This window comes from Zonotrichia leucophrys, chromosome 6 (genome assembly GCF_028769735.1).
Source record: "Zonotrichia leucophrys gambelii isolate GWCS_2022_RI chromosome 6, RI_Zleu_2.0, whole genome shotgun sequence".
Classification (NCBI taxonomy): Eukaryota; Metazoa; Chordata; class Aves; order Passeriformes; family Passerellidae; genus Zonotrichia; species Zonotrichia leucophrys.
Window position 1 is genome coordinate 30,853,634 of NC_088176.1, and position 16,889 is coordinate 30,870,522.

The following is a 16,889-nucleotide window of genomic DNA, read 5'->3' on the forward strand; positions in this document are numbered from 1 at the left end:
AAACAAAATCTCTATCAACAAAGCCAGCAAAATAACATCTCTGAGTGATTGATGGCTGCTGTGGAAATAAATTCAAGGCTGTGAAAACTTCCTACAGTTGCATATGTTAGAAAAGATAAGATATATGGGATGTTCAAATACAAATGATGTGCAAGTGCATTTTTTGTATCATTTACAGAAGGAAAGGGGGAAAATAAAACTAGAAAAGGTGAAACTGTAACTTAGAGAATGGGCTACATCCAGCCTGGCCTTGGGCGCTGCCAGGGATCCAGGGGCAGCCACAGCTGCTCTGGGCACCCTGTGCCAGGGAACAATGCCTAATTCCCAATATCCCATCTGGAATATTCAGGGAATCTTCCCCCTCTGTTTTCAGTTAATGATCTCAGGCACAGGAGCAATTAAGAAGTTGTAATCAAATGGAGCTAATCAGGATGACACAGCCTCGTCTGCTCCAGTCAACTGCTCCTCATATCTCCAATTTGATCAGTTTAGATAAGAAAATCAGGAGGAGAGTGGCACAGCAGTGCTTTTCCAGCTCCAGGGGGCTGAGCACTTTGGTTTCCAAGGCTTGGTGTTTTAATTCTGCTCAGGAGATTGTGATTAACAGGTGAGGAGAGGCTCTGCTAGTGCAAGAAGCCTGATGGAACCAGAGTATTTTAAATATCATTGAACTGCTCAGTATCCAAACTCACTCCACATAATCACTGACCCCACTCTTGTCTGCTAATTGAAATAGTTACAAACAAACTGCCAGGGAATGCAAACTGTGAATGGCTTCAGATAAACGTCTGATTTCTTCTTTATCCAGAACTAAACCCATCATGAACCAGAATCTTGCCGCCAAACAAAAACAACACTTAATTTTAAACTTAAAGAACATGAACAATCACACATGGAAAATAATAAAGAGCTCCCAGAGCTGTGCTCAGTTGTTTTCTCACCGACCCTGTGGATAGAACCTTTGTATAATTAAATACTGGAGGTCTGCAAAGAAAATACCTTATCTGCTTGTTCTTCCCTTGTAATCAATGGCTTGGGATTTATTGTGCAGCTGGCTAATACAAAATTAATCAAGCTCTCCATTTCAGCCAGCCTGGAGCTGGAGCAGAGGCTGAGCAGCTCCGTGTCAGGTGTGCTGCCTCTTTATCAGTGGCTGTAGGTGAGATAAAATCAAAAAATAGGGCTTCAAAAACTGAAGGGAATTAGGAGGGGAAGAATTTGGGCATTACTGAACGCTAAGAAGACTTTAAATCCTACAGAAATACCCATGCAATTGCTGTCTCATCTGCAGGATTATTTCCTGTGCTATCTCTGAGGGGAAAACCTTACAGGAAGGATTTGAAAGCTGCCCTGAATCCTTTTATTTCCAGCTATTAGAAATTAAACTGAGTCCAGCTTTAGGCATCACTTTGTCCTCCTGCTGGTGGCCTCTGTGTAGCCTGTGGGCCCAAATTACTCATGTGTTTTTTATGAATTATAATTTGTACAGCTAAGAAAAAACACTTTTTTTTTTTTTTTCTGCTGCTCATCCTTGCTGATGGAAAACTTTTCTGGATGTGCACCTGGATTGGGCTGATTTAGCAAGGATAGCTCCTAATTCTGTCCTTTCCAGGCAGGTGATGTTTGGGGAAGGTTTTCATGTGTCCTTAGGTCTATGGAAACATCACTGATGGGCAGAGGCTGAGATTCCTTTGGCATTTCCCATTTTCCATAGGAGCCAAAACACTGAGCACAGTTGTATCCTTCCAAGGAGAGATGATCAGTCTTAACTTCTGCCAGCAAATATCCTCCTTATTTACTATAATTATTTTTGTTAATTGACTGTCTTTGCAACGAGGAGCTGAGTTGCACTTTATGCTAATTTGCATGTGTAAATTAAAATAAAATTAATGTACATAGGTAAACAAACACAAAATGCAAGTTCAGCTTCTTTCCAGCACCAGGAGCAGAATTTGATTTTTTTTTCCTACCATTTCATGGAGTCCTTGAGGTTGAAAAAGCCCTCCAAGAAAAGGGAATCCAACCTGTACCCAAGCCCAGAGCACTGAGTGCCACCTCCAGCCCTTCCTTGGACACCTCTGCTGCTGCCTTTTAGGGAATGATATTTTTTCTGTGCCTCCAACTCTCCTGAGAGTGGAGCCAGACAGAGAGATTTTGATGGTAATCAGGTTGTCCTGTAAGGTGTTTATTTTTGAAAGTGTTTTCTAAGGAGGTAAAAATGGAGAAGTAAATATTTCCAGCCTCTGGAGTCAATATTGCAAGGGATATGAAATGTCTTTTCCAATGTAGCAGAAACCCAGCAACTCTCTCCTTGCAATTTATCAGTTGGTTGATGTTAAAGGTTTCAGACAGCAGGTGCACCATGCTTACATTTTATTTTCACCACATTATTAAAGAAAAAATAAGCCACAAAAAATCATCCTGACTCAAGTTTCTGGAAGGAGTCTTTTGGTGTTTAGAGGGTGGAAGGTGTCCCTGCCCTGGATGGGCTTTAAGGTCCCTTCCAACCCAAACCATTCTGGGACTCCATAATTCCATTATTCCTCTCTGATTTTAGCATCACTTTTTGGGAATCCTCCCCAGGTGGATGCTTGGCAGCCCTGTGAGCTGACAGGTGCCAAGTCCAACAGTCCTTTGTCCCATCCTGTAATTCCTCCCTCACAGAGTTCATTTACCGAGGAAATATCTGTAAACCTTCCATTCATTAAAACAAATCTTAAATTGGTTCAAAGGCAAACAAAAGCTCTCACAATTTTGCCATTTCCAGACAGTTTTGGATTAATAGGGCCCAAACTTTCCAAAGATTATGATAAGGAGATTGTGGCAGGAGTAAGAGAAGATGGCAGAGATCTGTCCTTCCATCTCAGGATGTGGTTTTCTTATTAAACAGGCACTTAAGGAGAAAAAAAAAAAAAAGGTTTAAGTTTCCCCTTCATGCTTTTCACCAAAAGGTTTTTCTAGCATTAAATGTGAAGAAAGTACTTTGCATTCCCTCTTTCTCCTCCTGCTGTTTTCTGGGTTGGGTTGTTTTTCCTTTTTTGTTTGTTTGTATTTTGAGTTTTATTTGCAAATTTGGAGATATTTTGTGAATTTACCTCAAAACATGAATGATAAACTATGGGACAGGAAGCCAAAGCACACCTCCTCTAACACATTGTGGACTGGGAACAATTTTAATTTTAAAACCAAGATAACCTTGGTTTTTACTCAACAAATTAGATCTCCAAAGTGTGCAGCTCACCAGGAGAGCCACAAATAACTCTCTGTGGCTCTCCAGCCCTGCAGTCCTCATTGCTTTCCTAATTAACTCAGGCTGTTTGAACAGAGGCTGGCTCTAGGAGGGTCAGAAATCAGCTCAGGCTTCAACTATTGAACCCATTGGACCATAATTCATTAAGAGACACTTCCAAAGGTGGCACTTCTTGGGAAGTCTCCTTATTCCATGTTATTCCTGGATGGGGGACATGCCAATGCCTGGGACTCAGGGGCTGCACAATCTCTTAGGTGCCTTCAGCACCAAGGCCCAGCACTTTCCATGTCCTTGGCTGGGCAATTTTTCCATCCCTGACTCTTTGTCAGAATTCTCTGTGCAAAATGAGGTAACTTTATGAATCCTCCATTGTAAGTAGAAAGTTCATTCTCTGCCATTTCCTGGGTTCTGTCACTGTCTGCCTGGAAATGAGCTTAAAACCAACATTTTTGGCCCTGTTGGGCCTTGTTTTGGTTGTTAATTTTGGATACTTAAAATCTATAAGCCTTTCCAAAGCACAGCACCCTGTCTTAGCTCATGGCAGTGTTCAGTGGGAATTAAAGCATGGTTTAGTTAAGCCACAGTACCAAGGTCCAGCACTTTGCATGTCCTTGGCTGGGCAATTTTTCCATCCCTGACTTTGTGTCAGAATTCTCTGTGCAAAATGAGGTAACTTTATGAAGCCTCCAGTGTAAGTCGAAAGTTCATTCCCTGCCATTTCCCAGGTTTTGCCACTGCTTGCCTGCGTGGAAATGGGCTTAAAACCAACATTTTTGGCCCTGTTGGTGCATTTTTTGGTTGCTAATTTTGGATACTTAAAATCTATACTCTTTCCAAAGATTAGAGATTCCAAAATCTAAAATCTTTCCAAAGCACTGCATCCTGCCTTAACTTCAGTGGGAATTAAATCGTGGTTTAGTTAAGCCAACAGTACCAAGGTCCAGCCTTTAAACATCCAGGTGAGTCCTCAGTGGTGCAGATGGTTGTTCCTGCAGGAATAGAATGAAGAAATTCTAGGCTTCCCTGCTTTCAGGTGGATATCAGGACAGTCCCACAACTGTAGGATGTGTTCTTACAGAGCAGGGTTGCATTTTTGGGGAAAAAAATGGAGAAAATGGCATTGTTTTAATTAAGATGTACTTGTGGCAATCTGTTTTTTGGGGTGTTTTTAGCAATTTTTAAGGGAGAGTTTGAAGAGCTGAGGGAATTGAGGGCCTTTTAAGACAAGGGGATGTCTTGGGATGGCAAAGCCATGTCCTCACCTTCTGCCGGTGCTGCTTGAGGTCCTGATTAAATTACAGGGAGGTGTTGATCAACATTGCCTTCATTAGAGATGTCAGGAGAGAGCTATTTCTAGGCACAATATGTAAATCTCCCCAAATAGGTGGTTAATTCTCTGCAACACAAACAATCCTAGGAGTGGCAGCTTAATTAGCACCCGTTTTCCTGGGTTACCTGCTGAAGACTGGCACCAAGGGGAAGGTTCTGGAATTATTGGAATATTTATAGGTGACTTTAGTGGAGCAAAATTGTTCTAGCAGACAATTGATTCATTTTTTTGAATAACATGTGGATGTTGCTAATTTTTTAGGTTGAGGGGAGGGGTTTAGAATTTTAAAACTCCAAAGTTGGAGGTTTCATGTCTGTGTAATTCTTTCTTACCCCAGTTTATAAAGTGCTGCTTTTTAAAGGAAGCCACTGAAATCACAGCCCCAAAAATGCATTCAGTGGTATTGATACATTCAGTGGTAAAAATACATTCAGTGGTTCATGTGGTATTGAAATATTCTAAAATTTGACATCTGTTTATACAGAGAATCATATTCCTGTGTACATATCAAAATTCCATGGAGGTTTTTTCCCCCTAAAATTACTTTAAAAATTAATGCTTCTTTCTCTCAGCTCATCGCCATCAGTTCTGTAGAATACAAACTGAGGGGTTTTTGTGCCTGTTTTAGACATATAAAAATCTGGACTGAAATAGGAGAAATTCTTCAGGGCAAGATGAGAAGCCTGGTTATTAAATATGATTTTCAAGCTCAATATTTAACCTAAGATGTAAACCTGACAAATTTACCCTTTAGGAATATGGCAAGAATAAATGATATTGACTCACGTCATGTTTCTGTTAATAAATGCCAATTTAGTTGATTTCAAAGAAATTCCAATAATATGAAATGTTAGGAGTATCTCCAAATGCTTTTCCCAAGTTGCTTTTATTACTGCTACCACAGCAGTCAAAATTTACTTTAAAAGTTGCTTATAGTCCCAAGAATGAGTTGAAGTTCCAATATTATAAATTTTTTCACCCTCCTCTATGAGAGCTCTGTCTTAAATGCATTACAGGCATAATAGGGAAAATGCAATCTCAACAAATATTAAAAATAAGATGAAATTTGAATGCTAGGGGCATAGGAATGGTTAAAAGCAGGTTTAATCAATTTTTGAAAGCACTTCTGAAGATATTGCAGCTTCTCTCGACTCATCCAGTGCTTTTTAATGGTCTTAAAAATGCCTTTTGGTAATGGTAATTTTAGCTGCTGCTTGGCATAGTATCATGTTTTTATGTGCTTTACAGTGTTTTCAGGCACAAGTATGATTTTTAAAGACTCCTGTCAACTCCAAAACTGCTTGTAAAATGAGGAGTTATTTCAATCTAAAAGCACAATGTCTGAAAGAGGGATGGCTCTGCGTTCATCTCAAGCTGTAAAAATGAAATAGCAAAGCACAGCACTGGCAGGGCAATTTGCAGGTCCCAAACCTTTAGAGATACTGTATCTGTAAATAAAATAAAAGAATGGCAGAATAAAGCCATGAGATAAATTAGCTGATCAGGTTCTGTGTCCTGAAATGGAACAGGAGCTTTTCAGAATGGTCTTTATTTGCTTTTTGTCCTTTTTTTTTGCACTGGATTGTCACCCAGCCTCACTTTTTGTCCAGTTCAAACCAAACCCAGCCACAAATTCACCTCTCTCTTGAGCCTTGGAATGCCTGAGCTCCAAATTTTAGGGCAGGGCTTAACTCTGATCAAAGCACACAAACTCAGGAGGTTTAAGCAGGATCTCAGATGGGTCTGAATCAAGCTCAGGTTTGCTGGGGTGCCTTCCCAGACTCTGCAATTAGGGATTTCTCTCAGGAAGAGCTGCAAATAGCCCGTGAAAGCCCTTCTTATGCCATTCTCAATGCAGAGCCATGGCAGCACAAGCCAGCTAATGTAAAAGGTTATGCCAAGCTCCTCTGAAGCTGCCCAGCTGTGGAGCTGAATGGCCACACAGGAAACGAGGCGGGGCATTTTCCCCTGCTCTGGGGTTGCTTGGTTACCCACTTTAAATGTATGGCTCTATGTGGCTCTTTATGAGCACCCTCAGTGTGTAAATGGAGTTTTAGAGACTCTTTCATGGCTGTGTTTTTTCCCCCCTGAGTGCTCCCTGCTGAGTGGAAGTGGAGGTGAGGACAAAGCACTGCTTCCTTCGGGAGCAGCTGGGGTGTTTTGGGGAATCAAGTGCAGCTGGGAACAGAAATACCTGTTCAGGCAGAGAGAAATGTGAGGTGCTTTAAATCAGCCTGCAGGAATTTCACTGCTGGCCTCTCCAGGTTGGAAAAGCTGCTCTTGCTTTCCCAGGCATCGCCAGCTCCCAGGAGCTTTGCTGGGGGTTTCAATCCAGAAGAGACCCCAGGCTGGGGTTGTGAAAGATGGAGATGCCTTGAATTATGCTCTCTCAGCAGCTTGTCCCATCACCAGCCACCTCAGGGGCATAGCTGCCCTCGTGGTACTGGCGCTGGCAGTGTTTTAGTCAATCACTGGCCTTTAGTACTGGGCTTGTGAGTGCCACACACACAAACTCTTAATTTCCAGCTGGTGGTCAGGCAGAAATCAAGTGTCTATTCCCTCATTAATAATTCTCTCCTTAAAATTTTGCTCATTAAGTCCTTATTTTAAATGGCCACAGTATTATTGGCGACTCAGGCTTGAGGATGGGACTTGGTGATTTTCACTTCACATCTCAAGGCTTCTCTAAGTGTTTGATGGGCTTAACCATGTAGAGGAAATGGGGAGAAAAGCCTTTAAATACTTTAAAATTGGAGAATGTTTGGGTTGGAGAGGACATTAAAGATCCCAAATTCCATCCCCTGCAATGTCAATGTCACCTTCCACTGTCCCAGGCTGCTCCAAGCCCCAAAGTCCAGCCTGGCCTTGGGCACTGCCAGGGATCCAGGGGCAGCCACAGCTGCTCTGGGCACCCTGTGCCAGGGCCTGCCCACCCTGCCAGGGAACAATTCCTTCCTGATATCCATCCAAATTTCCCCTGTGTCAGTCTGAACCCATTCCCTGTGTCCTGTCACTCCAGTTCCTGTTGCAGGTCCCTCTCCAGCTCCCCTGTGTCCCTTCAGGCCCTGAGGTCTCCACACACCCTTTTCTTCTCCAGGCTGAGCATTCCCAGTTTTCTCAGCCCCTCTTCATCTCTGACTCTCCAAACTCTGTTTCACAAGCTCTATTATTCTTCCTCTCTCCACAATGGAAAGAGTCATGGTTGAAGAAAAGAGTGTCCATGAAACTAAAACTGGTGGATGTTGAGAGTTGGCTTTGTTTAATTCTCTCTAGAGCTAAATTAAAATGCTTATAAACACAGAGGGAAAGAAACAACATAACAAATCCAACCTTTTAGCTCCTCTCTAGGTCCTAGAAAAGTCTCCTCTGCCACTTTGTGGGAGATAATTTGGACTTGCTTGCTCGGTTAGGCTTTTTGTAGTATCCAAGTTGTCATTGCCTCCTTCCCACAGAAATTTTCTCTGTATTGGATGTTGTGCCATTCAAGGTGTTTTCTTTCACATGCATATCAAAGAAAGTGGCTTTTAGTGTCTCCTTGAAGAATTTTCCATTTTGCCATTTGTCTTATTGACAGCACACAGTCACTGAAGCGGATCAGAGCCCTGAACTCACCATAAATTCTTGTTTGCTGCAGTGTTTGGGGATGATAAAGTGGTTTATTGGAGCCATGGAGGGAATAGAAGGTTGGCAGAGAATGACTGGATGCTGCTTCTTCCTGCACTGGGATGGGGTGGTACCATGTGAATAAGCCATGATTTGGAGCAATCTTAATTTGAACAAGATGTTCTGGATGCTGCACACTCTTATGGGTTCAGGAAGAGTTTGGGAAGATTAACAAAAAAGCAAATTTTAGAGTTAATACTTTGTTCTTTCCTGTCTTGTGGGCATCCCTAGGAAGTAAGGGATTGATGCTGAGGAGCCTTCCACAATTACTGACAAGGTTTAGAGTCTGATCCTCATTTCAGTTAAAAATAAAAAATAAACTTTTTTCCTGCCAACAAATAAAATAATTTCCTTCAACAGTTAGTGGGTAGAACTTTATTAAATGGAAAATCTTTTCAATTGGGCTGAGTATCTGCTAGGAACTGAGTCAGGAGCTTGAAATTGCCCATTGCACTCCCTGTGACTGTTTAAATAAAAACAAATGGAATAATTTATCTGACTAAATAAAAGCAAACTTGAATATAAGACAAATAATGAAATAACTCAGAGTAATGATTGAGTGTTTCTGCAGCAGCTGGAAGAAGAGTTGGTGATTAGCATAAGGAAGTGGATTTTTTTCCCCAGTTTTATTTCAGGAGTGCTCAGGAGGAGGTTGCGGTTACTTCCAGAATTGTGTCCCAGGAAGGTTCAGGTTGGCTTTTGTTTCCCAGATGATGATTGTGCTGCTCTCCCTGAAGAGCTCCTCACTAATTTTTTGTGTCAAGGTGAAACTCCTTTTGTCCTTGGAGGGGTAGGACTAGGTTAGGGAACTTTTTTCTTACAGCTGTGCTCTGTTAATGCAAATACAAATCCACTCTCAAGTCTTGTGGGAGACTTTTTGTGCTTGAAGCCACTTACATTTTTAGGGCTTTGTGGGCTAAGCTATTTTTCTTAATAAACTTTGAAGCCATGTGATGCAAAGACCAGAATAACCCTTTCCTGATACTGCTCCCACCTCATAAATGTTTTATTGAGCTGGAATTTAGAGGTATAAGAAGTATGAGTGGTTATTTGGGGTTTCCAAGGGATTGTGTTTGGTAGGGGGAGTATAAATGTAATTTTGGGTGGCTGTGACTCCTGTACCTGGATGCCTGCATTGTCAGGCTCAGTGTGTGTGAGGTTCAGCTGTCCCTGTGAGGAGGGGTGAGTATGGGGCCTCTCACAAAAGTTTCTGAGGAGAAATGTGTAAAATGTGCTGCAGCCTGGCAACCTCCACACACAGAGAGTGGTGTAGGAGCTCAGGTGTCTCCAGCTGCTCCTCAACCTGTTGTTCACAGAGGAAGGTGTCCCTGTCCACGGCAGGGGTTAGAACAGGAGGATCCCAAAGGTTCTTTCCAGCCCAAACCATCCTGAGAGTCCCTGCAGTGACTGGGAGCAGGAGACCAGTGTGGAAAACCCTGTGAAAGCCCTGTGAGGATGCTGATGGCCTTTGGGATGGTGGGAATGAAGAGAGAACGGGAGCTGCTGGAAACTGCAAACCCCCATGGTTTGTGGGACACAGGGGTGGTTGGAGGGGACATTTGGCTGTCAGGCAAACCCCAGCTTGTGTGACCACAGAGTCACAGGGTGCTCTGGGCTGGAAGGAACCTCCAAGACCATTCAGGTTTTTCCATCTCCCACTGGAGGCTCTCTCCTCTTGGGTGTCTTCAAACCTCTGGGTGTTGCCTGTTGGTTCCCCACACTGGGAGTTTGTTATTAGCTGGTTCGTTAACCATTGTTTTATTTTTTATGGATTATTTTCTGTGTTTTTAGCTGTAAAACAGAGAGAAGTCCCCTAGGGATTAGAAAAGCTGGATGGGAAGGAGATTTGAAGGGGTTTCAGAGGTGAAAGGAAGATGATCCAGGAGGTGTCTGCTGGGAAAATACCTGATTATTCAAGTTGTTGTGTTTCTACTCAGACTGTTTGACCTTGCTGAGTGTCTCACCTAGGACAGTGATTGAGGGTTTCCTCTGAGCCACCTCATTAAAAATAATTAGAAATTAAAATAATGAAAATTAGCCAGCAGAAACCAAATCGAGCTGAGCCTTGACACTGTTACATGGAGAGTTTGCTAAAGAGGTTCTCACTTTGCTCCCAAGGAGAGAGGCCCTTTTGTTTATCCCCTTCTCCTGATTAAAGAAGGGTAAAGCAGAAGCACTGTTAGGAAAAACAGTGAAGTTAACAACAGGAACAGAAATGATTTGCTGCAAGGTCTTAGGAAAGCCTTCAGAGCTTGTTGTTTTATTTAGCAAGTTCTATTTGCCTTTCCTGTAAGGAGTTTGGGGCAGGGGCACTGCTGCCTCAGGATCCCATTTACCAGCATTGCTGCCTAAACATAAAATGCATCATGAAAACTGTAGGGAGGGAAGCTCATTTATGGAATGCTTTTCCTTTTTAAAGTGTGTTTGATTTATCATGATTTGACTTCAAAAACAACTCCATTATGCCCAGGAATTTCAAGGACAACTTGTTTTTTTGTTGAGAAAATTGGAACAGAGGCATGTTCTGGTAATACATTCTGGTAATAAACTGCAGTGTAAAATTGGAAGAGGTAAAATAATGGCTAAAAGAGTTCTACCAAGGCCCATACAGTGACATGGGGCACCCTTCTGCTCTTTGTGTTTAAAGTCTTGTGGAAATATTTCCTTCCTAAGTCACCTTTGGGGCTGCAGCTATTCTGTGCATTTTTGGGTTGAATAAAGCAGACTTAGTGCTGAAATAATTTCTGTTGAGGATCATATCAACAAAATACTGGAGAAAAAATTGAGAGAAGTGGAGTGAGTCCTGAGGAGGCCTTGGAGATGCTCTGAGGGCTGGCGCCCCTCTGCTCTGGAGCCCTAAGGGACACTGCTCATTGGTGTTGCTCTTTAGCTTAAGGAACTTATTTTCTCCTCCTTGCTCATTTACCCAAGTGTATTTCCAGAGAGTTTCCATTATCCTTGATTAAATAAATTCCAACTTCTGTCATCTTTATAAGACAGACTCTTCATCCTCCTGATAACTTTTCTCTGCACCTGGCTCAGTCCAAAGATGTTTTTTGATGTCCCCAGGAATTCCCACCATCTCTGCCTGGTGCCTGGTTGTACAACACAGTGCTTGAGCTTAGGGTTTTTTGACCCCATATTGCTGCTTATTGATTATATTTTGTGAAGAAAAAAAACAAGGAGCTCCATATATTTACAACATACCACTTGTCTTCAAGTTTTTTAATTAAAAATATTGTCTCTGAATTGGAAATTTGTGTCACACTGCAGTTTTAGATTTATCTGTTCAGGGTGTGGTGATGGATGTGGAACTGAGTCTGTGGCTCTGTCAGGTTTGTTCCTGCAGAAGGGAAGGGTGAGGTGGCAACGACTGAAAAAGGAGGTTTGGGTAGTGCTGGCATGGTGAAATGATGTGAAATAATTTGTAAACTTTTATCTATGCAATAAAACTTCTTCACAAATCTGTTGTTGGTGCCATGGGTTAATCCAGAAGCTTCCTACTCCCATTCTGCTTGGGTTTTTTTCCCCTCCCATAGTTCTGGCTCTTCCTCTAATCTCTTCTTTTCACTGAAATTTATCTCATGATAAATTTTCTTGCTTCACCTGCTCACACTTGCAATAAATCCTCTGTAAATTGCTGAATTTCACTGACCAGCCCTGCCTTTTCTCTGAGATTCTCAAGATCCACATTGAATTGGTGGACATTCCTTTTAAATGCTGAATATTCCTTTTAAATGCACTGTACAATGTTTGGTTAATCATTTTGGAAATTAAGGTGTGTTTGATGGAAAAGTGAATGTGGACATGTGATTTGGCTTGTAATTTTGATATTTTTTCATTGAATATAAACTACAAGTTGGTCTGATTTGGCTGAAACTTTCACTGGTACACCCAGCAGGGAGAAAATATGGAAACAGAGAAGATGGGGGAATGCTCCATGGAGTTTTAAAAAAAAATGTTGATTATTCTTTCATTAAGATATAGGCATTTTTTAGACTTAAAAATGGTCCTTGCTTTGGATTTTTATTTGGATATTTAGTTTGGTTTTTATTTTTCCAATTGCTGTTGTACGGGGTATAGCAGGGCTATTCCTGAAAACAAAGTGGCAGTAAATTTTTTGTTGTTGAGCTTCTTTGCCCTAATTAAGAATTTGTTGGAGGGTCCTTCAGTTCCCCAAATCCTGAACCTCTTTTAAATGAAAACATACATCTCTAGAAAAAAAGTTAAAGTTGGTTTTGTTAGGGCCCTGGAAGGTTTATTGTATCCAGTGAAAAAAATGAGAGCAGGAAAAAAAAAAATAAAAGGCCATATTTCATATAGATAATGCAAACATTTCTTATCTGCCCACACAGTGTGCTGGTAGGAAACTACAGTGGTATGAAAGATGTGGTTTTCCAGGTGATTTATTTGCTCTGTTAAATCCTGCAAAACAAAAAAGCTTTAAAATAATACTTAAATTCTTAAACCCCAAACAAACTGAAAATTTTCAATTGTTATGTATCAAAGTACGCCATATCAGAATGAAAGGAGTAGGGAGGGGGAGAGTTCATGCATTAGTGATTTTATTTATGCTTTGAAGTGGTGAAGTGGGCACGGAGGTGTTTGGTCACAGGTTGTGCTTGGTGGTCTTGGAGGTCTTTTCTCAGGGGCAACACAAAGCTGCTGCTGCTGGAGGGAAACCCAGTGTTGTAGAGGTGTCCTAGGGGCTTCACCCAAACTGAGATCTGAGCTTCACTGTTCTCACCTCCCTTTGTAGGTCTTGTTTATACTGGGGTAATTAGAGGCTGTAACGAGCTGTAGTTTGGGTCCTTTGAAGTCCACAAATGTGTAATTTTTACCATAACATGAGAAACAGAATTTACCTCAGCTTGTTCTTCTGTTTAATTTACAGATTATTTTCTGTTGGGATTTGTGTGTAAAAAATACACCTCAAAAAACCAAACCAGTAATACCTGAGTATTTCTTTCCTATTTTGAGCTCAGAGTTTGATTAGAAGGTATAATTTCACATAAATATAGTTTGGGTTAGCTATGCCTCAGAGGAGCCTCTTAAGGTCTATAAAACCATGGGCAATCTCACATAGTCCTGAGTGGTGAATTGGGAAGGAGAATGGTTGTCTCTTTTCTCACTGAGTCAATGATGCTCTTGGAAAATTAAAAGCTCTTCCTAATGAACTTTTATTTCCATGTGCTTTAAAAGGGGATATTGGTTTTCTGCTGTTTAATGTAGAAAACCTGATTGGTGCTAAAAGAGCCATCACATGTGGTGATCATGCTTTTATGTATTTTAAAGCTACACTTATGTGTTTGCTAGCTCTGCATGTACTGCTTGATATCTTTGAACCTCTCTTTTGAGTAAACCAACAAACTCTTACTTATTTTCTTTCGTTATTCTGCTCTGCTTCCATTGATGACTCTAAACTTTTGACTCCAGACTGGCAATATGAGGGTAAGATGGCAAAATATGACTTCCTGAACATTGCTCGTCTGCTTTTCATTTGTGTTCTCCTTAGAGTTATTAAAATTCCGTTCACTAAGTAGATCCTTTTTGTTGCAGTTAAATACAAATTATGTTTGTTTCTTTGTGAAGCCTAAATTATGATTTATACCTTTTAATCATTCCTTTGCTGTTTCTTTGGGTTAAATTTCCATCGTATTCCCTGTGTCCTGACTCACATTGAGATTCCTGGTGGGATCTCTGGAGAAAAACACAGATTCATTAGTGTAGCTATCCAACTGGATCATGGTGGAATGTGACAACAATCCTTCCCTGGCACAGGGTGCCCAGAGCAGCTGTGGCTGCCCCTGGATCCCTGGCAGTGCCCAAGGCCAGGCTGGACTTTGGGGCTTGGAGCAGCCTGGGACAGGGGAAGGTGTCCCTGCCCATGACAGGTTGGGTTTTGAGGTCCTTCCAACCCAAACCATTCCATGATTCTATGATTTAAGGGATGTTGTTCATGACATGCAAAGGAAGAGGGAAAACCATATAATATTTTTGCAGTTTAGGTGTTTTAAATATGGATCATTCCTGAGATCGTTTTTGATCACATCCTCCCTTGCTTTACAAATTTTCTCTGAGTTAGGGATAAGCAAACAGCTCTGTTTTGAACATTTATGATTATAACTTTACTACCAGTTGTAGCTCATACCTGCATCACATTTAAGGGAATACTTGCCTTCAGCATGCCAAATATGCTGACTTAAAAAAAATACCCCAACAACAAAACCCCAGAGATCCTACTTTTGGAATGAGAAATAACTCTTTTTTTTCATCTTTATAGATTGCAAGTTGGCCAGAGCAGGTCCTCCAGCCACAATAGTTCCCATTGACGAGGAGAGTCGCAACGGTGAGTGCCCGCAGTTATTTATAACACAAATTATTTATAACCACTCTTTAAGGCCCTTGTGGCAAACAGACCTTCTTAATTTTTCTGAAGTCAGTGGGACGGTGCCAGAGGACAAAGTTCTGGTCAGTATTTGATTTTGTTTGAATAAAGCTGAAGTTTTACTCTGCAGCATGAAAGGACTGTTCACAAAGTGGTCTTCTGGGTTTCCCATGAGGATTTTGGAAGGTTGCTTGTTGCTTCCCTCTAAGTTTAGGATCATGAGTTGATGGACACTTCTGAAATGGAAGAACTTGGTTGTAGTCATAGAAATTTCAAAAGAAAATGAATGTCCCTTTTTTCAGTATTTTAATTCTCCTGACAAATCAGAGAGTTCTCAGATTGTTAATCTGTGGTCTGAGCATTGCATTTATGCAGTGTACTTTGATGGGATGAAGTGCTTTACCCTGTTACAATCAGCTGTTACTCCTGAGAGTAAGTTACTGCTCTTTCCTGCTTTTTATTCTGTGTGGTTAGGTTTTTTTTTTTATTTTAACCTTGCAAGCTAGGTCTGTTTTTGTGCTTTGTGTGGCTGTGGTCTATCAGATATGGTTACTTGAGATGGTGAATGAAGCCAGGTGATGCTGGTGGAACCTCTCTGCTGTTATTCTGGGAGGAATTCCTTGTTGGAATTGCTCAAAGTCAGATGGATAAATGCATTTATGGGTAAAACTCCTCAATAAACCAATTTTTAGTACACCTGTGTGCTGAAAAGCTCTGGTAGTGGGGTGGCTGTTAAAACCAGGGTATTTTCCCTCCTCCTGGGATGGTTTCCCTGCAGTCAGGGGAGTCCAGAGGAGGGCTCTGAAGATGGATGTGCTCTTTGAATTGGATGTGTTGGTTCTTGGCAATCTGCTGTTGAATCCTGATGTGTTCCACTTGTGGCCTGCTCAGTTTTGGTGGAATAACCCCTCAGCTGAAATGGTTTGGGTGCCATAGCTCATCTCTCGTAGCCTTTCATCCTTCCTTCTCATTAGAAATAAATCTGTGCTAACAGCAAGGGGTTACAAATAAATCCAAACCAGCTTTGCCATCAAAAAAACTTTGTGGAAACCTTTAGAAAGAGAGGTTGAAGTTGTGAACTCCTCATCCCTGCAAGTGTCCAAGGCCAGGCTTGGCAGGGCTTGGAGCCACCTGGTCTAGTGGGAGGTGTCCCTGCCCACAGCAAGGGAGTTGGAATGAGATGAGCTTGGAGGCATCTTCCAACCCAACTCAGTCTGAGATACAAAATTTAATAAGGAATGCATGGTGTTCTACATTTCTAGTGACCAAACTTTATATTGGGATTTCCAAGAGATGCAGGAATAAAAATCCACCTAATTTTGTTCTTGCCTATACCAACTAGTCTCTAGGCTCCCTTAAAATGTGAAATCTCATCCTTATTTTAGTTCTTCCATGGCACTGTTGCTTCCAAGGGTCTGTTGTTGGGGTTGCAATGGCTTGCAATGTAACGATGGAGATTGTAAAATAGTGGCTGGGACATTTTATTCCATCAGTGCATGTGGCCATTGTGTTCTGGCAATAAACAGAAAATCCTGCTTTTTAGGAATAGATATTTAGTTCCATTGTGCCATGGCAAATTGAGCTCAATCATTCCTAATTCACAGGAAGTCAGAGACCAGCAAATCTCACAGAATAAAAACATTTTCCCAAATAACTCTTGCTTGTTTTCACAGTCAGGCGCACAGGTACCGTGCCTGACCTTTAAAGGTGTTCTTGAAATCAGCAGAGATGTTAAGATTTGACAGTTTCCTGCCATGGGATGGATATCTCTTTATATCAAGTAATTTAGGTACAATAGTAAATTACATTATAATTGTGCTCATGTGAGCAATCCGGAAGGAGTGAACTTGACCTTTCTGAAGGAATAAATGAATTATTGTATGATTTTTCCTGTGTTGAACTGAATTGGGTGATGGTATTTCAGATCATATTAAGAACAAAACTGAATTTTTCTGGATGGTTTTTATAGGCAGAGAGTTATTTTCGCCCATGGATTTCTTTTTATTCAATTACTGGATTTGAGACTTGGTTTTAACTTGATTTAAAGCCTGAATGAGTCTTATTCCTAGGTCAGACTTTCTCATTGCCAGTGTACCCCAAGTGTTTGGAGGCCTCCATGTGGAGCAGCCTGAAATTCTCAAGGACTTTGAATCTTTGGGCAGGGTTTTTGATGGAAAGTATACTCTTGGGAAAAGATTTCTACAGGGCAAGATTTAAAGATTTAGAGATTAAATTAGAATTTGGAAGAGAAAGCAGAA

At 41.3% G+C, this 16,889-nt stretch overlaps 1 protein-coding gene across 10 annotated transcripts in view; it reads left to right on the forward strand.

Annotated features, from left to right (window-relative positions):
* The window catches only part of PCDH15 (protocadherin related 15), a 634,585-nt gene that overhangs the window by 375,967 nt on the left and 241,729 nt on the right, over positions 1-16,889 (forward strand). For 7 of the 10 annotated variants that reach the window (XR_010440717.1, XR_010440719.1, XR_010440716.1 and 4 more), the window contains 2 exons: positions 13,680-13,694; positions 14,527-14,592. Coding sequence is in view for 3 of the 10 variants with exons in the window: in XM_064716157.1 (XP_064572227.1) it covers positions 13,680-13,694; positions 14,527-14,592 (81 nt within the window). In the remaining 7 variants the exon portion in view is untranslated. The remainder of the gene's footprint in view (positions 1-13,679; positions 13,695-14,526; positions 14,593-16,889) is intronic. The other 3 variants (XR_010440722.1, XM_064716159.1, XM_064716158.1) reach the window with 1 other exon arrangement.